The 24,847-nt window shown below is 44.9% G+C and overlaps 1 protein-coding gene and 1 long non-coding RNA gene across 12 annotated transcripts in view; one reads left to right on the plus strand and one right to left on the minus strand.

Moving 5' to 3' along the window:
• Nucleotides 1–4,888, minus strand: part of CPEB2 (cytoplasmic polyadenylation element binding protein 2) — a 60,936-nt gene extending 56,048 nt beyond the window's left edge. For 4 of the 10 annotated variants that reach the window (XM_037127013.2, XM_037127011.2, XM_037127009.2 and 1 more), the window contains exons 1-2: nt 3,068–4,888; nt 163–444 (exon numbers count right to left, since the gene is read on the minus strand). In XM_037127013.2, coding sequence (XP_036982908.2) covers nt 163–444; nt 3,068–4,678 — 1,893 coding nt within the window. In that variant the 5' untranslated portion in view covers nt 4,679–4,888. The other 6 variants (XM_037127012.2, XM_037127010.2, XM_037127008.2 and 3 more) reach the window with 3 other exon arrangements.
• Nucleotides 4,889–5,836: 948 nt separating this feature from the next.
• LOC128628441 (uncharacterized) lies at nt 5,837–24,373 on the plus strand. Of its 2 annotated transcripts, XR_008392819.1 has the most exons (5): nt 5,837–7,279; nt 11,164–11,329; nt 13,442–13,523; nt 20,003–20,194; nt 20,636–24,373. It is a non-coding gene; the product is annotated as an uncharacterized LOC128628441 (long non-coding RNA). The 2 variants fall into 2 exon arrangements; XR_008392818.1 differs by having other exon boundaries at nt 20,003–24,373.
• The last annotated feature ends 474 nt before the right edge of the window (nt 24,374–24,847 follow it).

Raw genomic sequence — 24,847 nt, forward strand, 5'->3', positions numbered from 1 at the left:
ATAGGGATTTTATCTTTTGATAACATTATATATGCTTAAAACTAAAACTTTTTCTTTTTCAATCTGTTCATTTTCTTTTACTATTACTACCACCACCACCACCCAGTTTCCAATTTCAAAAGGTTAACATTAGAAATAAGGCCATTTACATACCATTCTTACCTGTAAGGGTAAGAGTGTATTACTATTGTTGTCTGTTCTGAACACATTATCTTCGATCCAAGATTTGGGCGTCAGTGACGGTGTAGAGCGAGTAAATTTCGGTGGGGCTATGACATTACCAGAAAACGGTTTTTTCAGTGGAGATATCTGATTCATAGTTCCTGGAATTCCCATGTTTCCAGTTCTACGATGATCTCGGCCATGCATGGCTCCCCAGGACATACTTCCAGTGCCCCAGCCACTGCTTTGATGGTTGCTCCAAGGAGATTGTTTCAGAAGAGGCTGGGAAAAACATAATTAAATTATAGACATTTAAAGAGTTTATGATCAAAATTCAAATTTTAGACCTGAGCTAAGAATTTATATAATCTTTAAATGCTGAAATATAGAATATATAAAAATATATCCTTAACTAGCTTAAAAACTAATAGGCTTCAGATCTTGCTATATTAAAACATTCATTTAATATGGGGCAAGTTTTCATCCTCTTGTTTGTTATAAATTATTATGAAGCAAGAAGGTATTTCATGACAATTACTAAAATGTAAGCATGCAGTTATAGCTTTTCCCTACAGAGAGAACCATACACATGATAAACATGAAGGAAAAAATCTATTTAAATTGAAATTAACTCTGAAGGCCCTTAAAGATATACCCTACATTATGATCTTAAAGCAACCACGTTCTGGTAGGCACACAACTAAAAATAGTCTTCTTTTAAAAAATCGAAACATACCGACCATATCGGTAAAACATTTAGACTTTAGGCTTCTAAAACAAATTGTATCAGTGCAAAAGTGAATAATAAGATAATATTATTCTGTTGTACAAATTTTAAAAGTCCTTTTGGGAATAGGGACAATATGGGAAATTGTGTCCTTTTCAGCACCATTTACTGAACTTGTAAGCCCTTTTATTCCAGTTTTAGTGTAGTTTCTTATAGAGTTTTAGTTTCTTTCACTTAATTATCCATGAACTGTTAAGCAATTATCTAATGTTACCTATAGGTGGATCCACTGAGATATATAAAGGTAAATAACTATATGATTTAACTATTTTAGTAAAGATCTTAAGTCTCCACTAATTTCATTCATTTTCAAAAGTAAATAATATTCCAAACCAGAACCTGTGGCAAAAAAAAAAGTTAAGTCATCAAAGAATGGAAAACCGACGAAAAGCCACCCATAGTTGTAGGTTTTTAAAATGCTTTAATTGCTAGCAATTCTATTATCAATAAACTTATACTTGAATAATTCTGTGCTAATATGTAGCCCAAACAAGTATGGACCATGCAGTTACTAAAAGTCAATGAATACAGTACCCTTAAAATAAACCTGCGTCTTACAAGACAAACAAAAATAAAAACACCCCAATAAATAGTACCTATTTAAAATTTTTAAATACTAAAATAATCATGACTCTCTATCGCGGGTTCAGCCTCCACGCAGGTCAAAAGCGCAGCTCTACAGAGACCGAGGAGAAACCGCCCGCCGGAGGGCCCTGGGTGCTCAGGACACCCGTGCGCCCGGTTCCTGAGACCCAAACTCGGGTGACAAGCGCGTGGCCTCGCGCTTCCCTGCCGGACCCTCTTTTGACAAACAGCAGCTCCTTGCTTACTAGCGATCATGGTACATGGTCTCCTAACGCTCTCCATCACGTCTCCGGGAACCGAAAGCCACCTAGCACTTCAGTGGCAAGTTTCCAGCAGAAAAGCGAAGACCCTGCCACACACAGGAGAGCCGCTCACAATGATGCAAACCGGGAGCAAACAGAGTGTCATTTCAACATTCCCCATTTTCGATCCTTGTAGGCCACGTCCTCCTTCCCCAGGGAGAAACCGGTGGTTCAACAAAAACTGTTACCGGTTTGATGGACTGAAATAAACTGTTAACTGTCACTCTGGTTGGCGTAGTTACCACCCTTTAAAAAGCTGGAAACGCCAGCTGGCCGGCGGCGGGAGTCACGGGAGCGGCCGAGCGCCCGGTGGGGCCCAGCGCCGGTCGCTCACCCTTCCCCGCGGAACGGCCGCACACGCACCGGTCGCCGGACTGGACCGGACGGAACTAAACTCGCCGTGAGCGCCCACTCGCCGACCGCTCAGACGCTGCCCGGGGGCCCGCCGGGCTCCCCGCTCCCACTGCCCGAGCCCCTCGAGTCGCGGTCCCGCGGGGCCCCCGCACGTGTCCTCAAGCCGCCCCCCCGCCCCAGACTCCGCTCCGGGCCGCTCTCACCCCGACCGAGGGCGGCCCCGCCGAGAGCGAGCCGGGAACTGACACCGCCCGGGCGCCCAGCGGAGCCGGGGCGGCCGAGCTGCCGGCTGACAGCCCGGAGGGCGCGGCCCCGCCCGGCTCCGCTCCCGGCCCGCCACCGCCTCCCCCGCGACGCCCCTCGCCGGCCCATTAGGGGCGAAACCCACTGGAGAGAAAACGCCTTCCCGCGGGTCCCCTCCCTGGACGACTCGCGCGGTCCCCGGGAACCATCTCCCTCCTTCGCAAGTTTTCTTCCCGCGGCCGCTCCTCCGAGGCCGCCGCCCGAGCCCGCCGGCCCCGCGTCCCCCGCCGGACCACGCGAGACTCTCCTCGGGACAGGGGCCCCCGGCCGGGTGGGGGGGGCGGCGGAGCCGAAATCGCGGGTGGGGCCCGCTGTGACGGACGCGAGAGGTCACGCGCCCGCCCGCCGCCGGCCTCACCGGCGCTCCCGGCGTTCGAGGGAGCGCCGGCCGCGGCGTCCGGCACGACCCCGCCTCCGGAGCCTCCCCGCCAGGGACCGGCGTCCCGAGTCCGGTCACCCTTTCCGCCTTCCTAGTCCCCTTGTCACTCGGGCGAGTAACCCGTGTCGCTCGTCCCCGGGGCCGAGCCGCTGTCCGCACCCCGCACGCGCCCCCGGCCCGCGCAGCCCGCCGCACCTGGTGGTGGTTGTAGGAGTTCCGCTGCTGCAGGAACGCGGCGGCCGCCTGGTGCTGCTGCTGGAGCTGCGGGCTGACGGGCGACCTCCGGCTGGGCGGCTGCGGCGGCGCCGCGGGCGGGGCGGGCTGCTGCTGAGGTAAACTCATGGCGGGCGGCGGCGGGGGCCCGGCGGGCGCCGAGAAGGGGCCGCCGAAGCCGCCGCCGCCGCCGCCGCCACCGGCCGGCACGCTGAGCCCCGCGCAGCCGTGCGGGGACACGGGCGAGAAGCTCGGGAAGAAGGCCGGGTTCATGGACGACGGCAGCCCGGGATAGAAGCCGTTCTCCGAGTCGGGGCTGGGCGGCGGCATGGCGCTGAGCGAGCCTCCGCCGCTGCCACCCGCGGTGGCGGCCGACGAGCCGGGCTGCGGCGGCTGCTGCTGCGGCGGCTGCTGGGGAGGCGGCGGCTGCTGCTGTTGGGGCGGCGGCGGCGGCGGGGGTTGGGGCTGGGGCGGCGGCGACGCGGTCTGCACGGACCAAGGGGTGCCGAAGCCGGGCAGCGGCGGCGGCGAGGCGGAGCCGCCTCCCCCGCCGCCTCCGGGGGGTCCCCCGCCCCCGCCGCCGCCGCCCGGGTGCGGCAGGTCCGGGCTCTGCAGGCTGCTGAAGGCGCCCGCGCCGAGCGCCCCGCCGGGCAGGAGGTTGCTGGGGCTGTTGAGCAGAGGGTGGTTGGGCGACTCCATGGAGTCCGGCGCGGGGTTCACCGGCGGCGTCGAGGGGGCCAAGCCCGCATCGGGGGACTCGGCTGCGCTGCCCTCGCCCGCGGCCGGGGTCTGGTGAGGGCTGCCCGCGCCTCCGTGGCGGCGCCGCGGGGCTGCGGGAGGCGAAGGCTGGAGCCGCGGGAGCGGGGGCAGGTCGGTCGGGCGCTGCCGCGGGGCGAGGTCCTGCGGCGGCGGGAGGCGCTTCGGGTGCGGGAGGCTGAACTGCTGCCGCTGCTGATGGCACGGGGCGAGCGGCGCCGGCTGGAGCGGCGGACCGGGCGGCGGCGTGCTGAACCGGCCCGGGCAGTGGAGCGGCGGCGACTGCGAGTCCGGAGGGTGGGGAAGGCGGGGAGGGCTGAACTCTTTCCTCTTCTGGCTGCTCAGCTGCTGCTGCTGCCGCTTACTGAAGTCCTGCGGGGAGGAGGTGCGGCAGCCACAGCAGGAGGAGGCGGAGGCGGAGGCGGGGTGGTGCAGACTCGGTTTGAAGTCCTGGGAGGGGAGGAGGTGGGTCACACCCGCGTTCGTGCCGCCGCCGGGGCGGTGGTTAGGGAGTTTCTCCGGGGCCACCGGCCGCAGTGTCAGCCCCAGCAGCAGCTCATCCTGCATGGTCTGCTGATGCGCCAGGAGCAGGGAGGAAGAGGAAGCGGCGGCGGCCCAGCGGCCCGCGCCGCCGCAGCCGAGGGGGACAGGGGAGGGGGAGGCGGCCTCCGAGAACCCGGTGACAGGCAACGGCGTTAGCGGGCCGAAGGGCGTGGCGGAGGGTAGCGGGGTGGTGGCCGCGGCGGAGGGGCGGTACGCCCCGCCGCCGAATAGGGACCCGGGACTGCTGTTTCGGAGCGGGGCTGTCTGCAGCACCCCAAACCCTAAGTCCTTCATTTATCAGGCCGGCGGCAACGGGAGAAGACGCGCCCCGTCCGCCGCCCCCCTAAAAAGCCTCCAGATCTTGGGCGGCGCGGGCCTGCTGGAAGGAGGGGAAGTCAGTGAGAAAGGGACACCGTGACTGAAATTGGGGCACCAACTTCAGCCCCGCCACCCCTCGAGGCGGCCACGGCCGCTCCCGAGACCGGCTCGGGCGCCGGCGCTACCGCCGCCCTCGCGGCTTAAGAATCCCGGAACGTGCGTCAGCGCCACCTCACAATCGCACCGCCCCCCGTGGTGCGTCCCGGCACGCGCTGGCGCGAGGCCGCCGCGCCCCCGCTGCCCCGCCCCCGCCCCGCCCCTCATTAATATGCAGGATTGGCCGGGGCGCGCTCCCGTTCGTGGGAGGGAGGGGAGCGCGGGAACGGGAGGCGTGTAGCTTTACGACCTTTCCGAACCCAGGGAAAAGAACGGCCGGTTGGGGCGGCGGGCGGCCGGCGGCCGAGGGGATTCTGAGGGCCGGACGTGCACGCGAAAGAGGATGAGCAGGCACCCGCGGCGCCGATGATTCCGGAGCAACGGCCCCTCCTGCTCCTCGTTGAACGCGCCCCCTGCCGCTCTTGCCTGGTTGCGCTCGCGGCCGCGCCTCCTTCATGTCACCTACTCCCCACCCTTGGTCATGTGAGGCCTGGCCACACGGACAGGGGCTTTCCAGGGACAGACTCTTCCCCGGATGGGGCTGGCCCACGGGGGAAACTGAGGCAGCGAGTGTGACCCGGAGCGGTTCCCAGTTCCGGTGGAGTCCTCTGGCCCCGCTGGCTCAGCACCGGGGTCCTGTGGCCGTCTCGCTAGTGCACGGACCCTGCCTGCCCAGCAGAATGCCGGGCAGTTCGCCTCCATCCCTGGCCCCATCGCGGCTCCAACTTGGAGCCCTGCTGGTTGCCCTAGAAAGCGCCTTCTGGGGCTCGTTTCCGTTTTTAGCCTCTCGCAGCGCGCTCGCGTGCGGTCACCGACCTTCCTGCAGTCGCGGGAAGGTGTTTTCTGTGAGTCAATGTGAAGCCTCCACTGCACAGCAAACATTTTCACTCCTGGACCCTAACACGGTTCCCTGTGGTTTTTTACACACGAATATACATATAATGAGCTCCCATGGCAACCCTGGGCCAGCTCCAAGTCTTCCTATTTCATAAAAGCGCTTAATGTGCTGTCATCAAGACTGCTGTGGGGGGGGACTCCTCCCCGCTGCGTTCAGGCGGCCACCCCCTCCCCTTACCCCTAGGGAGGCTGTAACATTTCTGAAGCTTTATGAATTCGAGGGAGAAAGATTTCGCACATCAGGGGGAAAAAGGAGGTTCTGACTCAGCAACAGACTTGTTGAGGCTTGCAAAATGGAAGGGGGCAGCGAGCTTTCCATGGCAGCGCTCTTGTTGCAAGCAATAGAACTGATTTTGTATATTTCCTTTCATAAATAAAAACTTGACATACAGAAAAACAGTTATATGAGGCTCTAACAGCAAAATGATTCATACAACATAAAAGATATGGATATTTTTTGTTTCTGTTTTGCAACGTTAATGTTTTCCGGGCACTTAGATCTAAGTGAAACTATTGAATGAATCCTAGAATGTAGAGTACTCCCAAAGAGAGAGAAAATGGATTCACACTCTACTTGATTTTGCTTAAAACTGGGCTAAGATAAAATAGTGTCATAAATTAGCATACACTCACTGATGTAGGCAGAGTGTACATTTTTATGAGTCCTCATTCTCTTAGTTCAATTTCACTTCCACTTTTGTTACTCCAGTGCTTCAAATTTAAATAAATCAGAATAAATACAGTAGAAAGAGAACAACATTGCAAGGGAGAAATATATTTTATGTATAATGTGTATATCTGATAGTGTCTTTTACAATAAGAAAAAAGTACTTAAAATTCAGAGATGACTCAGAAATTGCTTAGGTGCATAGAAAATTAATTCAAGTTAATACTCTCAAAACCATTTTTAACAATCAGGCAAAATATAGAACTGGAAGTACTTTTATTATTCTAAATTATATTGCCAAGAAAATAAACTGAGCTCATTAGAATTAAAACTATAAATGGCCATTTTCACAGCACTTATTGACACATTCTTAACTATTATTCATTAATGTATTTTAGAGGAAAAAACTTTCAGCAGCCAAGGCATGTAAAGTCTTAAAAATGAACAATTTTTTTTTTCTAAATAAGGTTATATTTGGTTGGAATGAGCTGCAGATCCAACAAAAAATCTTGAAGGAGGAAATGTAGGCATAAACCTTCACTCACCCATTAAAATTGCAGACAGCATACATTTAAAAGCTAACCAGTGCCATTGTGGGTTAAAGTTTGACAAGAAAAAGATTTCATGGTGTTCGGATACTGGTTTTGTTTCAGAGGATTTGGAGCTCTTCCAAACCGAGGGAAGCCGGCAAGTTTGCTGTTACGTAACATGATCAAACTCCACACCAGGCTCACTAAATCCCAAAGTTCGAATGCCAGGCCTCCACTCACTGCTTTCACTTCGCAGAGAGTGTTAACAAAGGCTTTAGTTTTTAATACGAGGAAAATTGCCTTCCGAAATGTAGAACTTGTGATCTGGTGAGCATCCCGTCACTGACAATATTCAGACCAAGTCTTCCCTATAGAGGGGTTGGTGGGAGGGTGGCAGTAGGAGGGGGTAGGGAGGGAGGGGTTGTGGTCCTCTAACCCATCCAAAGTCAAGGTCTTTGAGTCTATATTATAGTCTTTCTCATCTGCACATGTTAACTAGATGACCATTAACTTGGTCCCTGGCTTTGACAATCCCTTGTTCATTTCTTTCCACTGTCCTGGGCCAGTGTTTTTTGTTTCTTTACTTGGGGGACACCTTTATTGATATTAAGCAATACTTTAAAGGGAGGGGGAGGGAGGAAGGAGAGAGAGGGAGGAAGAGAAACATTGATGTGAGAAAGAAACATTAAAATGCTGCTTCTGGTATGCACCCTGACCAGGGACCAAAACCACAACCTAGGTATGTACCTAACCAGGAATCAAACCTGCGACCTTGTAGTTTGGGGGACAGTGCCCAAGCAACTGGACCACACTGGCCAGGGCAATGCACCAGTGTTTTGAAAAATATTTTTGCTCTAACCCAGGGAAGACACAAACCCACTCATGCCCATACACAAACATGCAACTGGAATAAAACTTTTATTAAGCAATTCTTACTTTTAATACATGCAATAAAGTCTATTTTAAAATTCTGTTTAATTTTATTAAATTCCTGAATTGCTCTCAAATCACTAAGTTGATTTTGAGACCCGTGATTAGGAAACAAGCTGACATGTAAGAACCGTGTACTAGAAGAACACCTGGAGAGGTCGAGGGCCTCACTGGAGAGCTTTTACTTCATCCTGAAGCCTTCTCTCCTGTCCTCATGCCCAGCCACAGTTATAGGATGGCTTCCACAGCTTGTCACTGCCCCCTTTTCCAGTCACTCTGTCCCCGGATACCTCATCTTCCCTCCTGCTACTTGCCCGACACTCCCATCTAAGGTCTAAGGCCTGCCCCTCCACTGGTGCTCCAGATCCTCCCCCACCTGCTTAGGACATGTCTTCACAGACATCTCAGTATTTCATGACACCCCAATGTTTCACGATGACCCCCAAATTGAATAGCCCTGCCATAATCCCCCATTTCAATAAATGTTACCTCATTGCGATAGTTACCCAGGTCAAATACCTTGGGGTCATCTTTGACTTCTCTTTTTCTTACAGCATATCCACGCCATCCTTATGTGCTGCTTGGCCTACATTTAAATTATATCCAGTGTCCAAGCATCTTACCACAGGCCACCTGGTCCAGGCCACCCAGGATGGGCTGACTCACTGAAAAAGGACATGATCCAGAGTCTTCCCCTGATAATAAACAATAACCCTCAAATATGATGAAGTGTCTTTCAGGTAGTGTCACCCTTTGTAGTGCGTTGGAAGTTTGTTAGCAGGCTCCAATGTGCCCACCTAAGACGGAGGGTGACTACAGTAACTCCTTCCATGATGCGCACTGGGTGCTTGTGTAGACTGACTTAACTGTTCCCTTGCTGCTTGTGTTTTTTCTTTAGTGCTCGGCAACTTGACTAGATTATAAGTCTCTGAAGGCAGTGGCTATGTCTGACATATTCCTTTATTTTCCTAGTTCTTCATTTTTGTATCTGGAAACTATGTATCAAGTAACTACTACGTTCCAGACACTGTGTGAGGGGCTAGGTATTCTGTGCATGATCAGAGAGATTGGAAATAATTATTTGCTATCAATTCTAGTTATGATAAATCCCAGCCCCAGTTGTCTAGACAGAGTCATAAATAGTGAGATTCCAGGCTGAAAGTGACCTACTGAATTGGAGTCCTGCATGCTCCGACAAAGCATCGCTGGGCCGGTCGTGGCTGGAGCTGCAAGATGACTAGGAGTATGGAGGTAAGGCAAGTTCAGCAGGAAGGCAGAAGAAATTACACACCGAATCATTGTAATTGTAGCTTGAAATGAGATTTCCATTTATTATCTTCTTTACTTGTTATAATATGCTTTGTGAGTAGAGAGAGAAAATATTCCTATTTATAGTTAGTAAAGCAAGGCCTAGAAACAAAGTAATTTATCTACGCAGTGTGTATAGTCTGTGCTTAATACCCCTATCTCCCATTCTCACTCTCCTGCTCTGTACGTGGTCCCTCAGGCCATCGCCAGAGACATGGAACACGTCTGAGCAAAACACAACCGCAGGGACTGGCCCTGAAAACAGTGGTTGCTACCTCTATCAAAGGATAAGGGACAGAAAGGATAATCCCTGAAGCCTTCTCAGTTACACCTGACTAAATGAATAACAATGGGCAGTCATGATCTGAGAGCGACACCATCTTATTTTCAAAATACATATCCCATAAAAATTCAGAAAAACTCAAATGTACTTACTCATTTTCTCCTATTTGAAGAATGAGGCCTGGCGGTATAGATTGTATATGCTGCATTTAATTCTTTTATTTTACATTCTAGGAAGTGAACTCCTTCCATTGATAAGTTAGTCTATGCAGACAAAAGTAAAGATGCATTTTGAGTAAATACTGAATATTTGGGGTTTATGTAGGTCAAGAGTATTGCATCTATCAAATTTGTCTTAATATTTTCAGAATCATAGAAAGATTAGAAGTTTTAAATATTTATTTTGGAAACTATGAATGTTCAGTAAAAAAATCAGGAAGTTTTTTTTATCATATTTTACATTTGTTAAGAGAACTCTGAGCAAAGGAGTGTATTGGTTTTGGTCTAGGTTAGTGCCTCATCCTCTATGCTATCAATTCAGTCTTACTAAGTCTCCACTTTGGGCGTGATGCTTTAAATAGGTCCATGGGAATGTATGTCCCCTTGACATCCGAAATTCATTTATCAGTGCAAGTCATTGCATGAAGTTTGCAGGCCTGAATGGGGAATGAACCTAATCCATAACGAAATGTTTTATTATGGCCGAATGGGGGTGACTGTTGGGTAGGGAAGGTGAGACCGGCTCACAGACATGCTGAGGGAGCTCCTGCAACAGTCAGGATGAATGCAGTCGTGTGTACGGATGTTGAGAACTGGGACACAGTGTTTCTCTGACAGAACTGTCATGGTTTGGTCAATGATTAGGTGGAGGGATTAGCTGAAGGCGGTACAGGTTCAGGAGTGGGGGGAGGGAGGAAGCTGCCTGGAGACACCCTGCAGTGAGGGCGGAGTTCTGGGTTATGAATTTTAGCTCTGTCGGTGCGCAGTTGATAGCTGAAGCCATCCATGAACGTAAATTCGATTACAGGGAAATTTATCTAGGGAGAGCGGGGAAACAGTGAGGGCAGGAGGACAGAGCAGGGGGTCAGGAATGAAGCCATGCGTCCCCACATTTTATCTGTGTAGTAACACATGTTTACTGAGTGTCCACTCTTCATGAGTCTGGGAGGCCCCCAAAGGTGGGTATCGGATCTTATCCTCCTGCTTCCTCGCAGCTCACACACAATCAAGGGGTAGCCATTTAAAGGGAAAAAGCTTCATTGGATCATATCCTAACTCTTATGGACTGTTTTACCAGGTTCTAGTCATTTTCCTAAGTGCCATGCAGCTGCCCTTTCATTTTATATTCTGCGAATGAGGAAATGGAAGCACGAACTTGTTCAAGGTCAAAACTGGTGAACGGGAGGCTGGATTTAAACTCAGTCTACACCACAGACCGCTGGCACCTGACTGCCGTGCTGTGGGATGAGCAGAGTTAGAGTGACGACTGTTTGGCAGCGTACAGCTCAGAACTACCTTCATAGACAGTTCTCACGTCCTCAAAGTGACTCTGGCAGGGAGGGAGGTGGCAATATTATTACTGAATAAATGGAACCTAAAGTTAAGTGAATTCACAAGGAAACACAGCTAGTACGTGGCAAAACCAAGTAAAATGACCATCTTCTGAGTTACAACCCTGTGTTCTTTTTCAGTCCTGCTCCCTGTGAGTACAATTGTCTGCTCTACTACTCAAGAAGATAGACTCCTGAGGTAGACAGCTGGGGAAGGAAGGCTCCGGAGAAGGAGGCCATGGGAAAAGCAAGACAACTTTTTGACTAGCAGCACATAGTTCTTGGAGGACTTAGGAACTCTGTTCTGGTAAGAGTGTAAGATGCCTGTGGGTTGAATTTGCTTGTGAATGCTAACACAGGCTCTTTTTATTAATAATCGTTAATGCTCAAAAATTTAAGCCCAACTCAAGTGTAAAAACAATCGGTTATTAATGAAAGATAACCTAATGACTTGTTATTTATTCATCAGTGCTGGGGACATAACCTGAGACTTGTCTTCAGACTTAATGTTAGGGATTCCTCTTTAGAGCTCCCTGTAGTTCATTTACTAAGGAGGGTAAGACTGGCCCTCTTGATAGGAAATTGGGAAAGAGAACGCTGGATACCAGGTCTCTGTTGGCGCTTGTTTAACCTAATCCCCTATCACACCTAGATTCTTCTCGGAGGGCCAGTCTCCTTAGTTGGGAGAGACTCACTAAAGACTTCAAAGGAACTTAAGATGAGGTGCAGAATAAGCTTTATACTTGTATTCAGCTTATTCCAGTTTAGAAAATAAAAGTGTCCTGGTGCATCTGATAGATTCTGCCTTGTTCGGATTTTAGTGAATCATAGGCCAGGCCGATCTGCCGTTTCTCTGCCATTATACAAGTTTGGTCATTTTGTCGAGTGTCATCACCATTGCTAAATAGACTCAGAAGCAACAAATGCCACAGGATTCGTATATGGAAAAATCTCATTCTGTATTTAATTTAACTGTAGACCTGTTGATTTATACAGAAGGTGAATGTATATCCTCAATATGGCCAACACATATAATCCCTTAACTCCTAAAATAAGCAATGTTATGCTAATTAAAACAGAGGCACCTACATTCTTCCTGCTTGAGGAAAGATGGAATGAAGGAAGGGAATTCGGTAGTTCTTGTCTATAATATTAACTAACAGATAATATTAATAATTTATAATATCAAATATTAACATGGATTTAGTACTCTTCTCATGTAAGGAGCTATTTTAAACATTTACTCTACTTGACGACTCCGTGATAAGCACCGTTACTGTCCTCGTATCACAGCCAAGTGAACCAAGGACAGAATTAAGCAGCTTGCTCTCACCACAGAGCCAACAGCAGAGTCAGAATCCCGGAGCTCCTACGCTTAGTCTGTTGTGCTCCAGTTATTGTGAGTCTTGGGGCTTTGTCTCTGCTCACCTGGGAAGACCTCCAAGAGGCGGTGGAACTTGAGAGAACCTTTCAAAGATGAGAATGAACTGAGGAACATGGGAAGCTAGAGAAATTGCGGTGTTTGTAAACGGACTCTGTGGTGTAGGTGTGAGGGACCCTTCTGCTGCCGTCTCAGACCACCCAGTCTCGCTGAAATCCGGACGGTGTCTCTCCGTGCAGCAGAGGGGAGACAGTGTCTTAGGTCTAGAGAAGCCGACGGCTTTGCGCTGGGATGGTTTTCCTGTCAATCTTACTAAAACCAGGGGCCATAGATGCCCACTGACACCTTTGTGCCCACTGACGGCTCCTCTCCTCTCAGTCAAGCCCCATACAAATGGATGCCATCCATTTCTTTCGTCCAACTCTCCCTTCTTTCCATTTTCTGAGTCAGTGAAATTAAACTACCCAGGCTCTGTACCAGGTGCTAATCCTTAAATAAGTACATATGCAAACAAATAAGACTAGGGTTCTGGCCTTTAAGAAGAATCAAACATAGTTTTAAAAAAGGCCATCTGCTCACAGGATAAACAAGTATAAAAGAGGGAATCGTTACTTAAACCTGGGGCATTGGGAAAAGCTTCACAGAAGAGGTTAGTACTGGATCTGAGTCTTAGAAGATGTGCCGGCTAAGGATGGGAGAGTCAGAGCAAAATGAGAAGAGCATTCTGGGAGGACGCATCAGCAAGAGCAGCCAAGGCTTGGGGGAGAGAAGAGTAGGACAGGTGGGAGGAAGTGGGGAGAAGTTGTCCAGTGGGGGGTGAGGTGGGGCCATTAGAACAAAGCTAGAGAAGCCGACCAGGGCCAGACCAGGTGAAACAAAGAGCGGACCCATCCCTGAAGACCTACCCCCAGGACCTAAACCCAGTATAGCACCTGTAGATGGTGACCATGTTTTTAAAATTCTCATGTAATCGTTTAATGTCAGGGCTTCAGGGATAATGGACACTTGAACTAACATATTTCATGGTATCTTACCCAGATCCTGGCAAGATTAACACGCCATCTTCCTCAATGCGAGAGAGCTAGTTTGAACTGCAGACCGGTGTAATCTTTGATAGAAGGTATAAAGAATGTTTTTTTTTTTTAAGTCACTTCAGAATTTCTGTCCTGTGCCTATTTTTCAGTACTAATTTCATGTGAAAGCATGCGACTGGAATTCAATATTAACAGCATTATTTCATTCCGAATACTTCCCCATTAATATTTTTAAACACATGTAGTACTTACTATGTACCAGAAGTTGTTCTAAGCACTTTACAAATATTAAATCACGTAGCCCAGGGACAACACAGGGAGAGGCAGGCACCGTCACCACCTGCATTGCGCCCACGAGGAAGCGGTGGTTGAGTGACTTGACTGAAATCACGAAGGGCTCAGTGGTGGAGCTGGGCCTGGAGTGCGGGCTTCGGGTTAGAGAAGCCAGGCCATTTCTTCGTTCCTATTGTCATTACCTACTCTTCCAATTTCCTTTTTTCCCCCTCAAACGAAATTGCTGGACAGATTTTGAAAATCTTTTGACTACTTGTTTAGTCGGTATCACGTTATATCATGTAGATATAACTCAATAGAAATATTTCATAGACGATCATTTATTATAGCCTAGTAGTTCTACACCCTTGCCACACATTAGAATCCCCTAGGGAACGTTTTAAAAATATTGTTGTTATCCTGAGTCCTGCCTACAGATATTGATTTAATTGGTTTAGATGAAGCCTGGACATCGGTATTTTAAAACCTCCCCAGGTGATTATAATATTCATCCAGGATTGAGGACCTCTGATATCGATAGATCATTTATTGATTACCTAAGGCACCGTGCCACATATTTTACACACATCATTGCCATTTCTTGTGACAGACTGATTAGATAGGTGTTATAATTATCTATGGTCTACAGATGAGGAAATTAAGGAACTGAGAGGCTATATAATTTGCCCAAAATTGCACAGCTAGTAAATAACAGAAACAGGAAGTGTGAGGTGAAACCACATTTTCTTAACCATGACCACTGTGCCTCCCACGGCATAAAAATTAATTAGTCTACTGTGTCATAAATGGATCAGCATTCTAAAATGTATTTATTTTATATATAGGTGCTAAAACTCTGTAAATCCGAATAATTTAACTACCTTGATGTTCCGTTTTTTAAAAATACTTTTTAAACTAAATTATGCAGAGGGATACACTTTTTCTGTTATATACACACTTTTATATTATATGCCATGTATTTATGTTAGCAGACTGTTATCTTTATTCTTTTGTATTTCCACATATGAAAACATAAATGTTCTAAATCAGTCTCTAAATCATGACTAGCTTATTAAGACTACTAGATGTATTTCTATTGAGAAACCAATGACAGAAGGGCCATTTGTCTTTAATAGAAAAGATTTGGGCTACACTGTGCAAAGAATGTCCTGACCATAAGCAGCGTCCTGTAGCGAATATTTTTAAGCACATGTTTGCTACGTTCCAAGTGAAGTGTCTATACTTCCCATGCATTATTTCAAACCACACATTTAATGCATTAGTTCATCTCACCCATCTCTATATTAAAAACTCCCACACTTACATATCTAGCTCAGGACTCCCTTCTGACATATGAATGTGTCCAACTGCCAACGTGGTGGCTCCCCTCAAATGTTTTATAGCCATCTCAAACATGACATGTCCAAACTGAAACTTCCATGTTTTTTCCATTTTCTCAAATTCTCCCAGTCTCCCCTATTTCAGTTAATGGCTCCACCATTTTTCCTGTTGCTTCAGGTCAGAAATCTAGGACTCATCCTTGATTCTTTTTGCTCTCCTCTGAGATGGTCTTGTTGGATTCATCTACAAAGTGTATCCCAAATCCATCCACTGCTCAGCCCTGCCATTGCCACCACGATAGTCCCATTTATCAAAATATCTCGATAGGACCATTGCCACAGCCTCCTAACTGGTCTTCTTACTTCTTCTGCTCTCTTGTAATCCATTTTCTATCCTGCATCCTGCATTCAGCTTCATCATTCACTTGCTTAAAATCTTTCAGCGGCTTCCTCACCTTGACCTATGAGGTCCTGCATGATCTATTGTTGACCCAGCCCACTCTTCCCGTCACTCACTATGCACAGTGACATAGGTTTTTCAGTTCTTCGCCCCCTCCAAGGCTCTCCCTTAGCTCCGCACACCCTTCTACTGGCTGCATATCTGGCTTCGCATCTTTCAAGTCCCATCTCAAATGTTTCTTCCTCACAGAGATCTTCATGGACTGTCTGCTCACTCCAAAGTACCTCCTTCCTCAGACCAGCCTTTATTTCCTTAATAGCATTGTCACACATTGATAAGATTTAATTAATTCACTTATTGTTTATTTCATTGAATGTAAGATCCACCACAGACTTATATCTGCCTTGTTTTGACTTATCCTCAGCTGGTTCCTTAGCATTTAGCACAGCCTGAGCTCACAAGAGAATACATTTTAGTTCTGTTAAATGCATGTAAGTGTCGTGAACCTTTGATATGTAATAAAAACATACTGATCTTTTCATGAGATTTTAGAAGAAAAGGCTAAAACTATTGGTTCCCAACCTGTATTTCATGCAATAATAAATTAAGAAGAAAAAGCAAGATCAAAAATTGTGTCGCCAGGATTTTACCATTATTGTTGAGTTAAGTCTAATACAAACAACAACAAAAAAGCCACACTGTTTGGGTCCCACTGTCATCCTACCAAACAGCACAGGGGAGGGTTGAAGGCACTGTAGGGCAAAGACGCTCAAAGGCGTAGAAATGGAAGTAGCATGGTGGCCTTGAGTGACATCAGTAAGTTCATTGGAAGAGAGTGACCCGTAAAGAATTAGAAAAGTTTGATAGGTTTAGATGGTGGTTGAAAGTTTTCTGTACCACGCAGAAGCATTTGGACTTCTTCCTATAGGAAATGAACAACTCTATAGGAAAACGACTTGGTTCAATTTGCATTTTAAAATGATCATTTTGTGACCAATGTAGCAAATGGCTTGGAGGCAAATGAGACACGAATGAGGGAATCCAGTTAGAAGGTTGTTATAATAACGTATGAGCAAGATGTTGGCTCAGGCTTGAAGTGAGGCGATGGCACTGAGGATGACGGGAAAGGAGCAGGTCTTCGCTATTAGCTATTCCCATTTCTAGTTTTGGCTCGTATCATCTAGCCGTGGGCTTTAGAATGAATTTTCATAATATTTATCTGTTGACCCTAGAGCTGCCTTTTTGGATGAATATATATATTTTTAAAACCACTAAACTATAGAGCCTTCATTGTAAGGATTAAAATAATAAATGGATGTGAAAGCATTTTGCAACATACTACACAAATGGAAACTATTTTTATTACCAGTAAGTCAATTTAGTTTGCAAAGAGAAAAATCACTTTCCCACATGTAAGCTCCCATAAGCAAACTCCCCAGGCAGAATGAATCACTCTTATTACTATAGCACTTTTTCGTACTTCTATCATAACACCTCCATTAATTATACATTGTTTATGCGTTGGCTTTTCTTTGTAGCATATAAATCCTTTAGAGGCAGAGAGAGAGCCTTATGAATCTTTGCAACCTGGTTTGTGGTAGACAGTAAGTGCTCAGCAAATGTTAATTGCATGCATGAATGAATGATTAGTTTGCAGGAAAGGATAAAGGCAGGTAGTAGGGAGCTGATAGGACTTCAAAGTGAAAATAAATAATAGAGCAAACATGTTAAAGTCAAAAGATTCAGAGTGATTGATGCTCATATATTTTACTTTAGAAGATATACATAGATTTACTATACTGTTAAAATATTGCATCAGCTTGATCTCAGTAAAGTTAAATATTTTGTAACACTGATATTTTAAAAAATCCTTTTGTGGTATTGTATTAATTTTTCCATTCATTTAGCAGATCAGTTTCCAATGGCTGATAAGTAAAGAGCATTGTACTGTGGGTTTTAAATAGACGTGCCCTTTCCTTCATGAAATTTGCTGTCCAGTGGGGGCCAGAGAATGAAGGAAGGGCAGTCTGTTCCATGCCAAAGAGTGTCCTAGGAATTTTACATAATTTACAATAAAAATTAGCATTTACCGTCTTCCATATTCATAACAACCCTGTAAGTAAGCATTATCATGCCCATTTTGCAAACAAGAGAATTTTATTAATTTAACTGAGCTCACAGAGCTAGGAAGGGTCTGAGGCTGGTGGATTGATTATGGTGAAGAACATCAAGGGTTATTTCAGAATCTAGAGTCCTTTGCAGTCATTGAAATTAAGTCAATAAATACTAATGGAATACCAACCAAGACAGATGTATAAAATCATAATGGGTTGTAATGATAAAGTTTTCACCCTTGTGGAGTCTTTGGTTTGGTGGAAAGATTTAGACAAATGGCTATAATCTAAAGGTGGGATTTTAACTAAAGACTGACAGATCTTTTGGGGAAAATGGCTCTTGGGAGCTGGGCAGCACCCAGGTGTGATGTGGAAAGTGCCCTGGGCTGGGTGGTCAGAAGATGCCATTTAAGACTTTCCCCCAATTCTCCTAGTTGACGGGCTGGGGGAGAGACACCTAAATTTGGGGCCTCACTTCCCTCATTTATTAAATATGAACAATAACAAGTAATGTTTCTACCTTATTTTAAGAATTAGTCAGTTGAGATAAAGGAAAGCAGTTTCTAAAATGCAATACAGATTTATGATAAAGAAATCCAATTTCCTAGAAACATCTTTCTGGTATAAGAGCCATCAAATAAGAGAAAGCATAGAGAAGTGATTTATAAATTCTTATCCCTAGTACATAATGTGGTGCCTGTCACACAGTAAGTGCTTAATAAATACTTATTGAGCTTAGTTCCTGAATGGCTGAAGCTAATAGGGAAAACATGCTGCACCCAACTTCTTGTGACCTTTTCAACACATGAAGCCATTGTCAATAAATATGTTAGTCATAACCGAAAGTGCCTTTTAAATTGGGTATTTTGGTTTATTCATTTGGTTGTCAGAGATATATGTGTGTGACTATGGATGTACATCTAAAAGAACGTATTTGAGGGGCATGGTGAACTATCCTCATATCTGTTTGGTTCTGTTAAGTATCTGGTTGCTCCTCTTTACTAATGAGTGTTCACGGCATGCAGCACTCTCAGGGTATGGGATGGTGCTGCACATTCTCCATGGCTGTTTCTGTTCAACTGATTTTGTAGGCATAAGCTAAGGAGATAAAGCTTAAGCCTGGTAACGCTATGTGCTATCCAGGGGGAGGATTTGTTTGGGGCAGACTGGCTTACTTAGCACCATCAAACCACACACCTAAGGCACTTAGTTACCTATCTGCCTTCCAACATGGCCTTTAGCTTGGAGCACTGGCTAGACATGTACATAGCTTTACTGTGGACATGGATAACTAAATACCACCTGCAAATCTTAATCTTGTAAGTAATTACAATGTAAAAATTATAAGAAGTCTTTTTCTAGTTTTAACAGTTTATTTAATGTCAAATTTTTTTACAATAAAGTGTTATTAAAAATGAATATTCAGAACTTTTGCTTCCATGAAGATGAAATAGATGGTTTTTCCCTATTTCTCCCACTAAGTACAGTTGTATGGAACAAATGTACAATATCTGAAAGGTGGAGAGAGGAAGGTGAACTGTACAGGGACCTTGGAACCTGAGGAACAATAGCGTAGTGGGGTTCTTGGGTGTTCTTTTGGCTTGTATATTCTAAAATTGGATCCAGAGAAGTTAGAGCACTGAAAGTGCCCTTGGGTACAAACAAAAAAAGACCCCAAAAAGCCTGCTCCCTGTAGCCAAAGGGCCAGGAAAAGCAAAATCTCGCACCACGGAAAACTTTTTGACACTGATGGCTCTGTTCCAGCCAAACACCATGAAGAAAGTGTGGCCTCACCTCCACGAATGGTGGGTAGCCTAGACAAAGACCATCAGCAAAGACAGGTGGGTAGCCTAGCGCTTCACTCTGGATAGGACAAAACAAGGGTGGTGTCAGAGCAGGCTGAGAGGGGTGCCAGTACCGTCCTTCCTGCACAGTAGTCACAAAGCTCCCCGTTCATCCGCAAAGGTCCCATCCACGTGAGGGACCTGGGCTTCTCTTTCCATCTGGCTGTAATGAAGCAACATGCCCTCTTCCCCTGACACAGCAAGAGTGTAGGAAGGCAGCCAGAATTGAAATAAAATCTGAAGTTTCTAAACAACACAGAAAATGTCTAGGTTTTGGTTGAAAATGATTCATCACAGCAAGAACCAGGAAAATTCCAACACGAGTGACTAAAGCTGATGAACACTAACACTGATGTGACAGATGTTAGAACTGTGGCCGTCTTTAGCCATTTGTTTTTCCAGCTATGCCCTCCTTTTTCTCTTCTCTCCGTATGCTGGAAACACAACTATAGAACTTTTATTATAGTTATGCAGGTCTCTGAGTGTCTCTCTACCTTTTTGTTTTCCAGTTTATTCTTTCTGTTGTTCAGATTGGGTAATTTTTATTGTTGTTTCTTTCAGTTCACCAACTATTTTCTCTCTCCTTCTGTTCAGCTGGGAGAAGGTTTAAAGCCACCATCATAAAAATGCTTCAATGAACAATTACAAACATGCTTGAAACAAATTAAAAAGTAAAAACCTCAGCAAAGAATTAGAATCTATAAAGAAACTTGAATATTACTATGTTTACAGCAGCATTATTTATAATTGCCAAGATCTGGAAACAGCCCAAGTACCCATCATTAGGTGAGTGGGAAAAAAAAAGCTGTGGTACATTGACACAGTGGAATACCACTTGGCTGTAAAAAGGAGGAACTCTTATCCTTTGTGACTGCATGAATGGACCTGGAGAATATTATGTTAGGTGAAATACGTCAGTTAGAGAAAGACAAATACCATTTGATCTCACTCATATGTGGAATCTAATGAACAAAATAGAGTGATAAGCAAAACCAGGGGCATGGACACATGGAACAGACTGACAGATCTCAGAAGGGAGGGGGTTGAGAGACTGGAAGAGATGAGCCAAAGAACATAAAACCATATATACATAGCCCACGGACACAGACAACAATGTGATGAAGGCCCAGGTGTGGGGGGACTGGGAAGAAGGGGACAAAGGGAGGGGGAAATGGTGAACATCTATAATAGCATCAATGATAATAACAAAAGCACCTTAAATTTTAGAACCTCAAAATAAAATAACCGGAATAAAAAATTCAATGGATGAACTCAACTGCTGAATGCAGCAACCAGAGGAAGGACATAGTAAATGGAAAGAAAGAACAATAGAAATCACCCTGTCTGAATAAGGAGAGAAAACAGGCTGAAGTAAATATGGTCAGCGACTTAGGGACCTGTATGACCATGACAAAAGACCCAACATCTGCATCACTGAGGACTGGAGGAAGAGAGGAAAGAGGTTGAGCCTGACAGAGTGTTTGAAGAAATAATGGCTGGAACCTTCCCAAATTTGGCAGAGGACACAAACCAGTAGATTGAAGAAGCTAAGTGAATGTCAAACAGGATGAACTAAAAAAGTAAAAATCCATGCCAAGACACATTATAGTCACTCATGTAAAAATTAAAGATGAAGAGAAATCCTGAAAGCAACGAGAGAGAAACAACTTCTCTCTGCAGGAAAAAAAAAAAAAACGTTCAAGTGACAGCAGATTTCTCATCCAAAATCTCAGAGGCCAGGAAGAAGTGGTATATTTCTTAAGTGATGAAAGAAGAGAACTAGCAACTCAAAATTCTAGATCTGTTAGAATATCCTTTAGGAATAAAGGGGAAATCCATGGAAAGGCAAAGGATCTAAGATTGCTAAAACACATGTGAAAAAGAAGACTGGAATATGAGGAATCACTCTGCCCAGTGTTAAGACTTATGTCGCCATAGTCACCAAGACTGCATATTGCTGGTGGAAGGAAGGAAACCTAGATCAATGGGTCAGACTGGAGAGTGAATCCAGAAATAAACTACACAAAATCACCCAACTGATTTTTTGACAGAGATGAAAAAGTAATTCAATAAAGAAATGATCATCTTTTGAACAAATGGTTCTAAGACAATTATAATCTACAGGCAAATGAATGAACTTCAACCCAAACTTCACACATTATACAAAATTTAGCTCAAAATGAATCATAGATTTAAATACAAAACAGAAATCATTAATCTTTTAGAAGAGAACATAAAGGAGAACATTTGTACTTAGGGTTGGGTGAAGAGTTCTTAGAAATAACAACGCATGATTCAGAGAAGAAAAAGTGGATAAACTGGACTTCCAAATTGAAAACCTTTGCTGTAGGAATGACATTCTTAAAGGGTTGAAAAGACAAAATACAGACTGGGAGAAAATATTTGGAAGCCATTTATCTGACAAATGACTAATATTTAGAATACATAAAGACTTTTCAGCCCTGGCTGGTGTGGCTCAGTGGATAGAGCGTCAGCGTCAGCCTGAGAATAAGAGGGTCGCCAGTCAATTCCCAGTCAGGGCACATGCCTGGGTTGTGGGCCAGGTCCCAGTGGGGGTGCACGAGAGACAACCACACATTGATGTTTCCCTCCCTCTCTTTTCCCCTCCCTTCCCCTGTCTCTAAACATATAAATAAATAAAATCTTTAAGAAAAAAGACTTCAAAAACAACAGCAAAGAAAGAGATAAGCCCATTAAAAAATGAGCAAAAGTCATGAATAGACATTTCACTAAGGAGGATAAACAGATGGAAAATAAACTTACGAAAGTCTGTTCAACATCATTTGCCATTATAGAAATGCAAATCAAAACCACAGTGAGATATCATTATGCAGCTATCAAGATGACTCAGATAAAAAAATAGTGACAATATTGGTCCTGCAAAGCAAAAGGTCACCGTTTCGATACCTGGCCAGGGCACATGCCTGGGTTATAGGTTTGGTGCCTGGGCATGGCACACGCAAGAGGCAACCGATCGATGTTTCTCTGGCACACAGATGTTTCTCTCCCTCTTTTCCCCCTCTCTAAAAATAAATAAAATCTTAAAATTTTTTTTGAAATAGTGATAACACCAAATGCTGACGAGAATGTGAAGAAACTTGATCTTGTACATTTGTTGCTGGTGGGAATGTAAAATGCTACAGCCACTCTTGAAAGCAGCTTGGCAAATAATTTATAGCTTCAACATGCAACGACCATATAATCCAGCAATTCCACTCTGGGACATTTGTCTCAAGGAAATGAAAATGTATGCTACATAGCAGTCTGTGCATGAATGTTTAAAGATGTGTTAGTTGTAATAGGCAAAAGTGGGAACAGCCTAGGTATCCTTCAGTGGGAGAATGGTTAAAGCTCCGCACGTCCCTCTGTATATTCACCATCTGTTTGGTGTCAGGACCCTACCAGGTGCTTAAATACATTTGTGACTGACGTCTTGGAAGGTAAATATTATTATCCTAATTTTGTAGATTAGAAACTTGAGGTTTAGCCAGATTAAATACCTTATTCAAGGTCACTTAAGGCAGAGGCTGGAATTTGCAACCAGGCTTTTTGATATTCCAAAGCTCATTTGCTTCCCAGTATAGAGGCTGTCATGGATGTTAGGTAAGGAGACTCTGCTTGTTTGTTATTCTTTGTGACCTGGAAGGATGTAACTAATGGTCTTACTTCCTGTGTAAGGACTGGTTCTGTCAGCTGACCCCCAGTACAAAGCCACTGCCAAAGAACAGGCTTTCCGTTTCTGTAGTTCATGTCCATTGCTTTTAGCTGGGCCTCTGCAAAGGCATGTCATAACATTCGATGAGTCTTACTTCTCCAAGGAAGAGGGTGGGCCCAGTCAAACTTTCCTCTGTTGACTCATTTCATCACATAAAAGAACTAATGCTTGTTCTTTGTTATAATTAAGTTTGCATCTGTGGAGCCCAGAACACTCAGTTGCTCAAATAACTGATGGAAATAACTTTGTTCTGCAATGCGTATTCCTCTCCTTCAGGGTCAACTAAAACACAACCCTTGCTATCCACAATTATTCAGCAGGCGTGGCTGGAAAAGTTGACCCATCATATTTTAGCAATAGAAGGAATCAGCATTCAATGAAAATAATCATTTCATAGAGAGGCAGAATGACTGGTCTAAGTCACACATATGCCATTAAATTTACAGCACAAGTCTTAGATTTCTCATGAGGCTCAGATATGAGTGTGGCCAACACTTCTTTCTACACTCTGAGCTCTACTTGCTACTGGTTCCAGGTTTTATGACAGTAGTTCATGTTTTGTGAATCAACCATCAATAATTTATTTAAAAACAAAAAAGCAAATCTCCAAGATCCTTAAATTTAGAAGAAATGGCAGCTACCAAGTAAAATGGGGGCAACTAAAATCTTATGATTAGATGATTCTAGAAATTTCAAACATGGTATAGCTGGAAAAGCCCAAGAACTGGAACTGGCAGTCTTGAGTTAGATGACTAACACGAGCTACCTAATTGGCTCCGTGTCCTTAGCCCTGATTCTTAATTCTGATTCCTCCAACTAACTCTCCCTTGGTTCTTGTTTGGTTCTGGAGATTCAAGGATGATCAAAATAATAATGATACCTGCCTCTATTTAAGTCAGTTTTGGTGCATGAAAGAAGTGAGATAGTAGATATGAAAGCTCTTTGTGAAGTATACAATTCTATAAAAATTAGACATAATCTAATACTATTTCCAATTGCAAGTATATATGGTATCACAAATGGAGCTTGAAGATAATGAAAACTCTCTGAGCAGAAACGGAAAATACATTTATATCGTGAGATTATGAAGCCTAAAAATTGAAACTGGATAGAGTGCTTAGCAAACAATTGCAATGTGTCCATCACTTGCTTATTTTCTGTGTGTTCCCCACTCATATATAAATATATAAAACTTTTCTATCTTTACTATTATTATTCCAGCTCTTAAAAGAGTGTAGGCACACAGTGTGCACTGAATATTTGTTGAGTAATTTAAAAATTTAATCTTTTTTTGTATATATGTTAAATTTTAGGGTAAATACCAGAAGTATATATATATATATATATTTAGTCTTGATAGGTATTGCTAAATATCTCTTTCAGTTGGCTATACCTAGTTATCTTTTATTACCTAATTAATTAAAAAATATTTCATGCCTGCATATTTCTAACCCTTTTATATATGGTAACATATTTTACTTCTAGTAATAGCATTCCCTTCGTCTAGGAATCATGCCTTCTCTTATCCCTCTGGTGGGAGATGCCAGGGAAGTATGTCCTCATGTTCTGACGAAGTGGATTGGAATCGGAGTGGGCAACGACTAAAGGAATTCTATCTCTCTGGGCATTGATTATTGGTCCCGGCACGTTCATTGATTCTAATCAGGGCCAGTGAGTCCTTCCTTAGGATTTTTGAACCCGGA

Source organism: Artibeus jamaicensis, unplaced genomic scaffold (assembly GCF_021234435.1).
Source record: "Artibeus jamaicensis isolate MK-2021 breed Jamaican fruit bat unplaced genomic scaffold, CSHL_Jam_final contig_76, whole genome shotgun sequence".
NCBI lineage: Eukaryota > Metazoa > Chordata > Mammalia > Chiroptera > Phyllostomidae > Artibeus > Artibeus jamaicensis.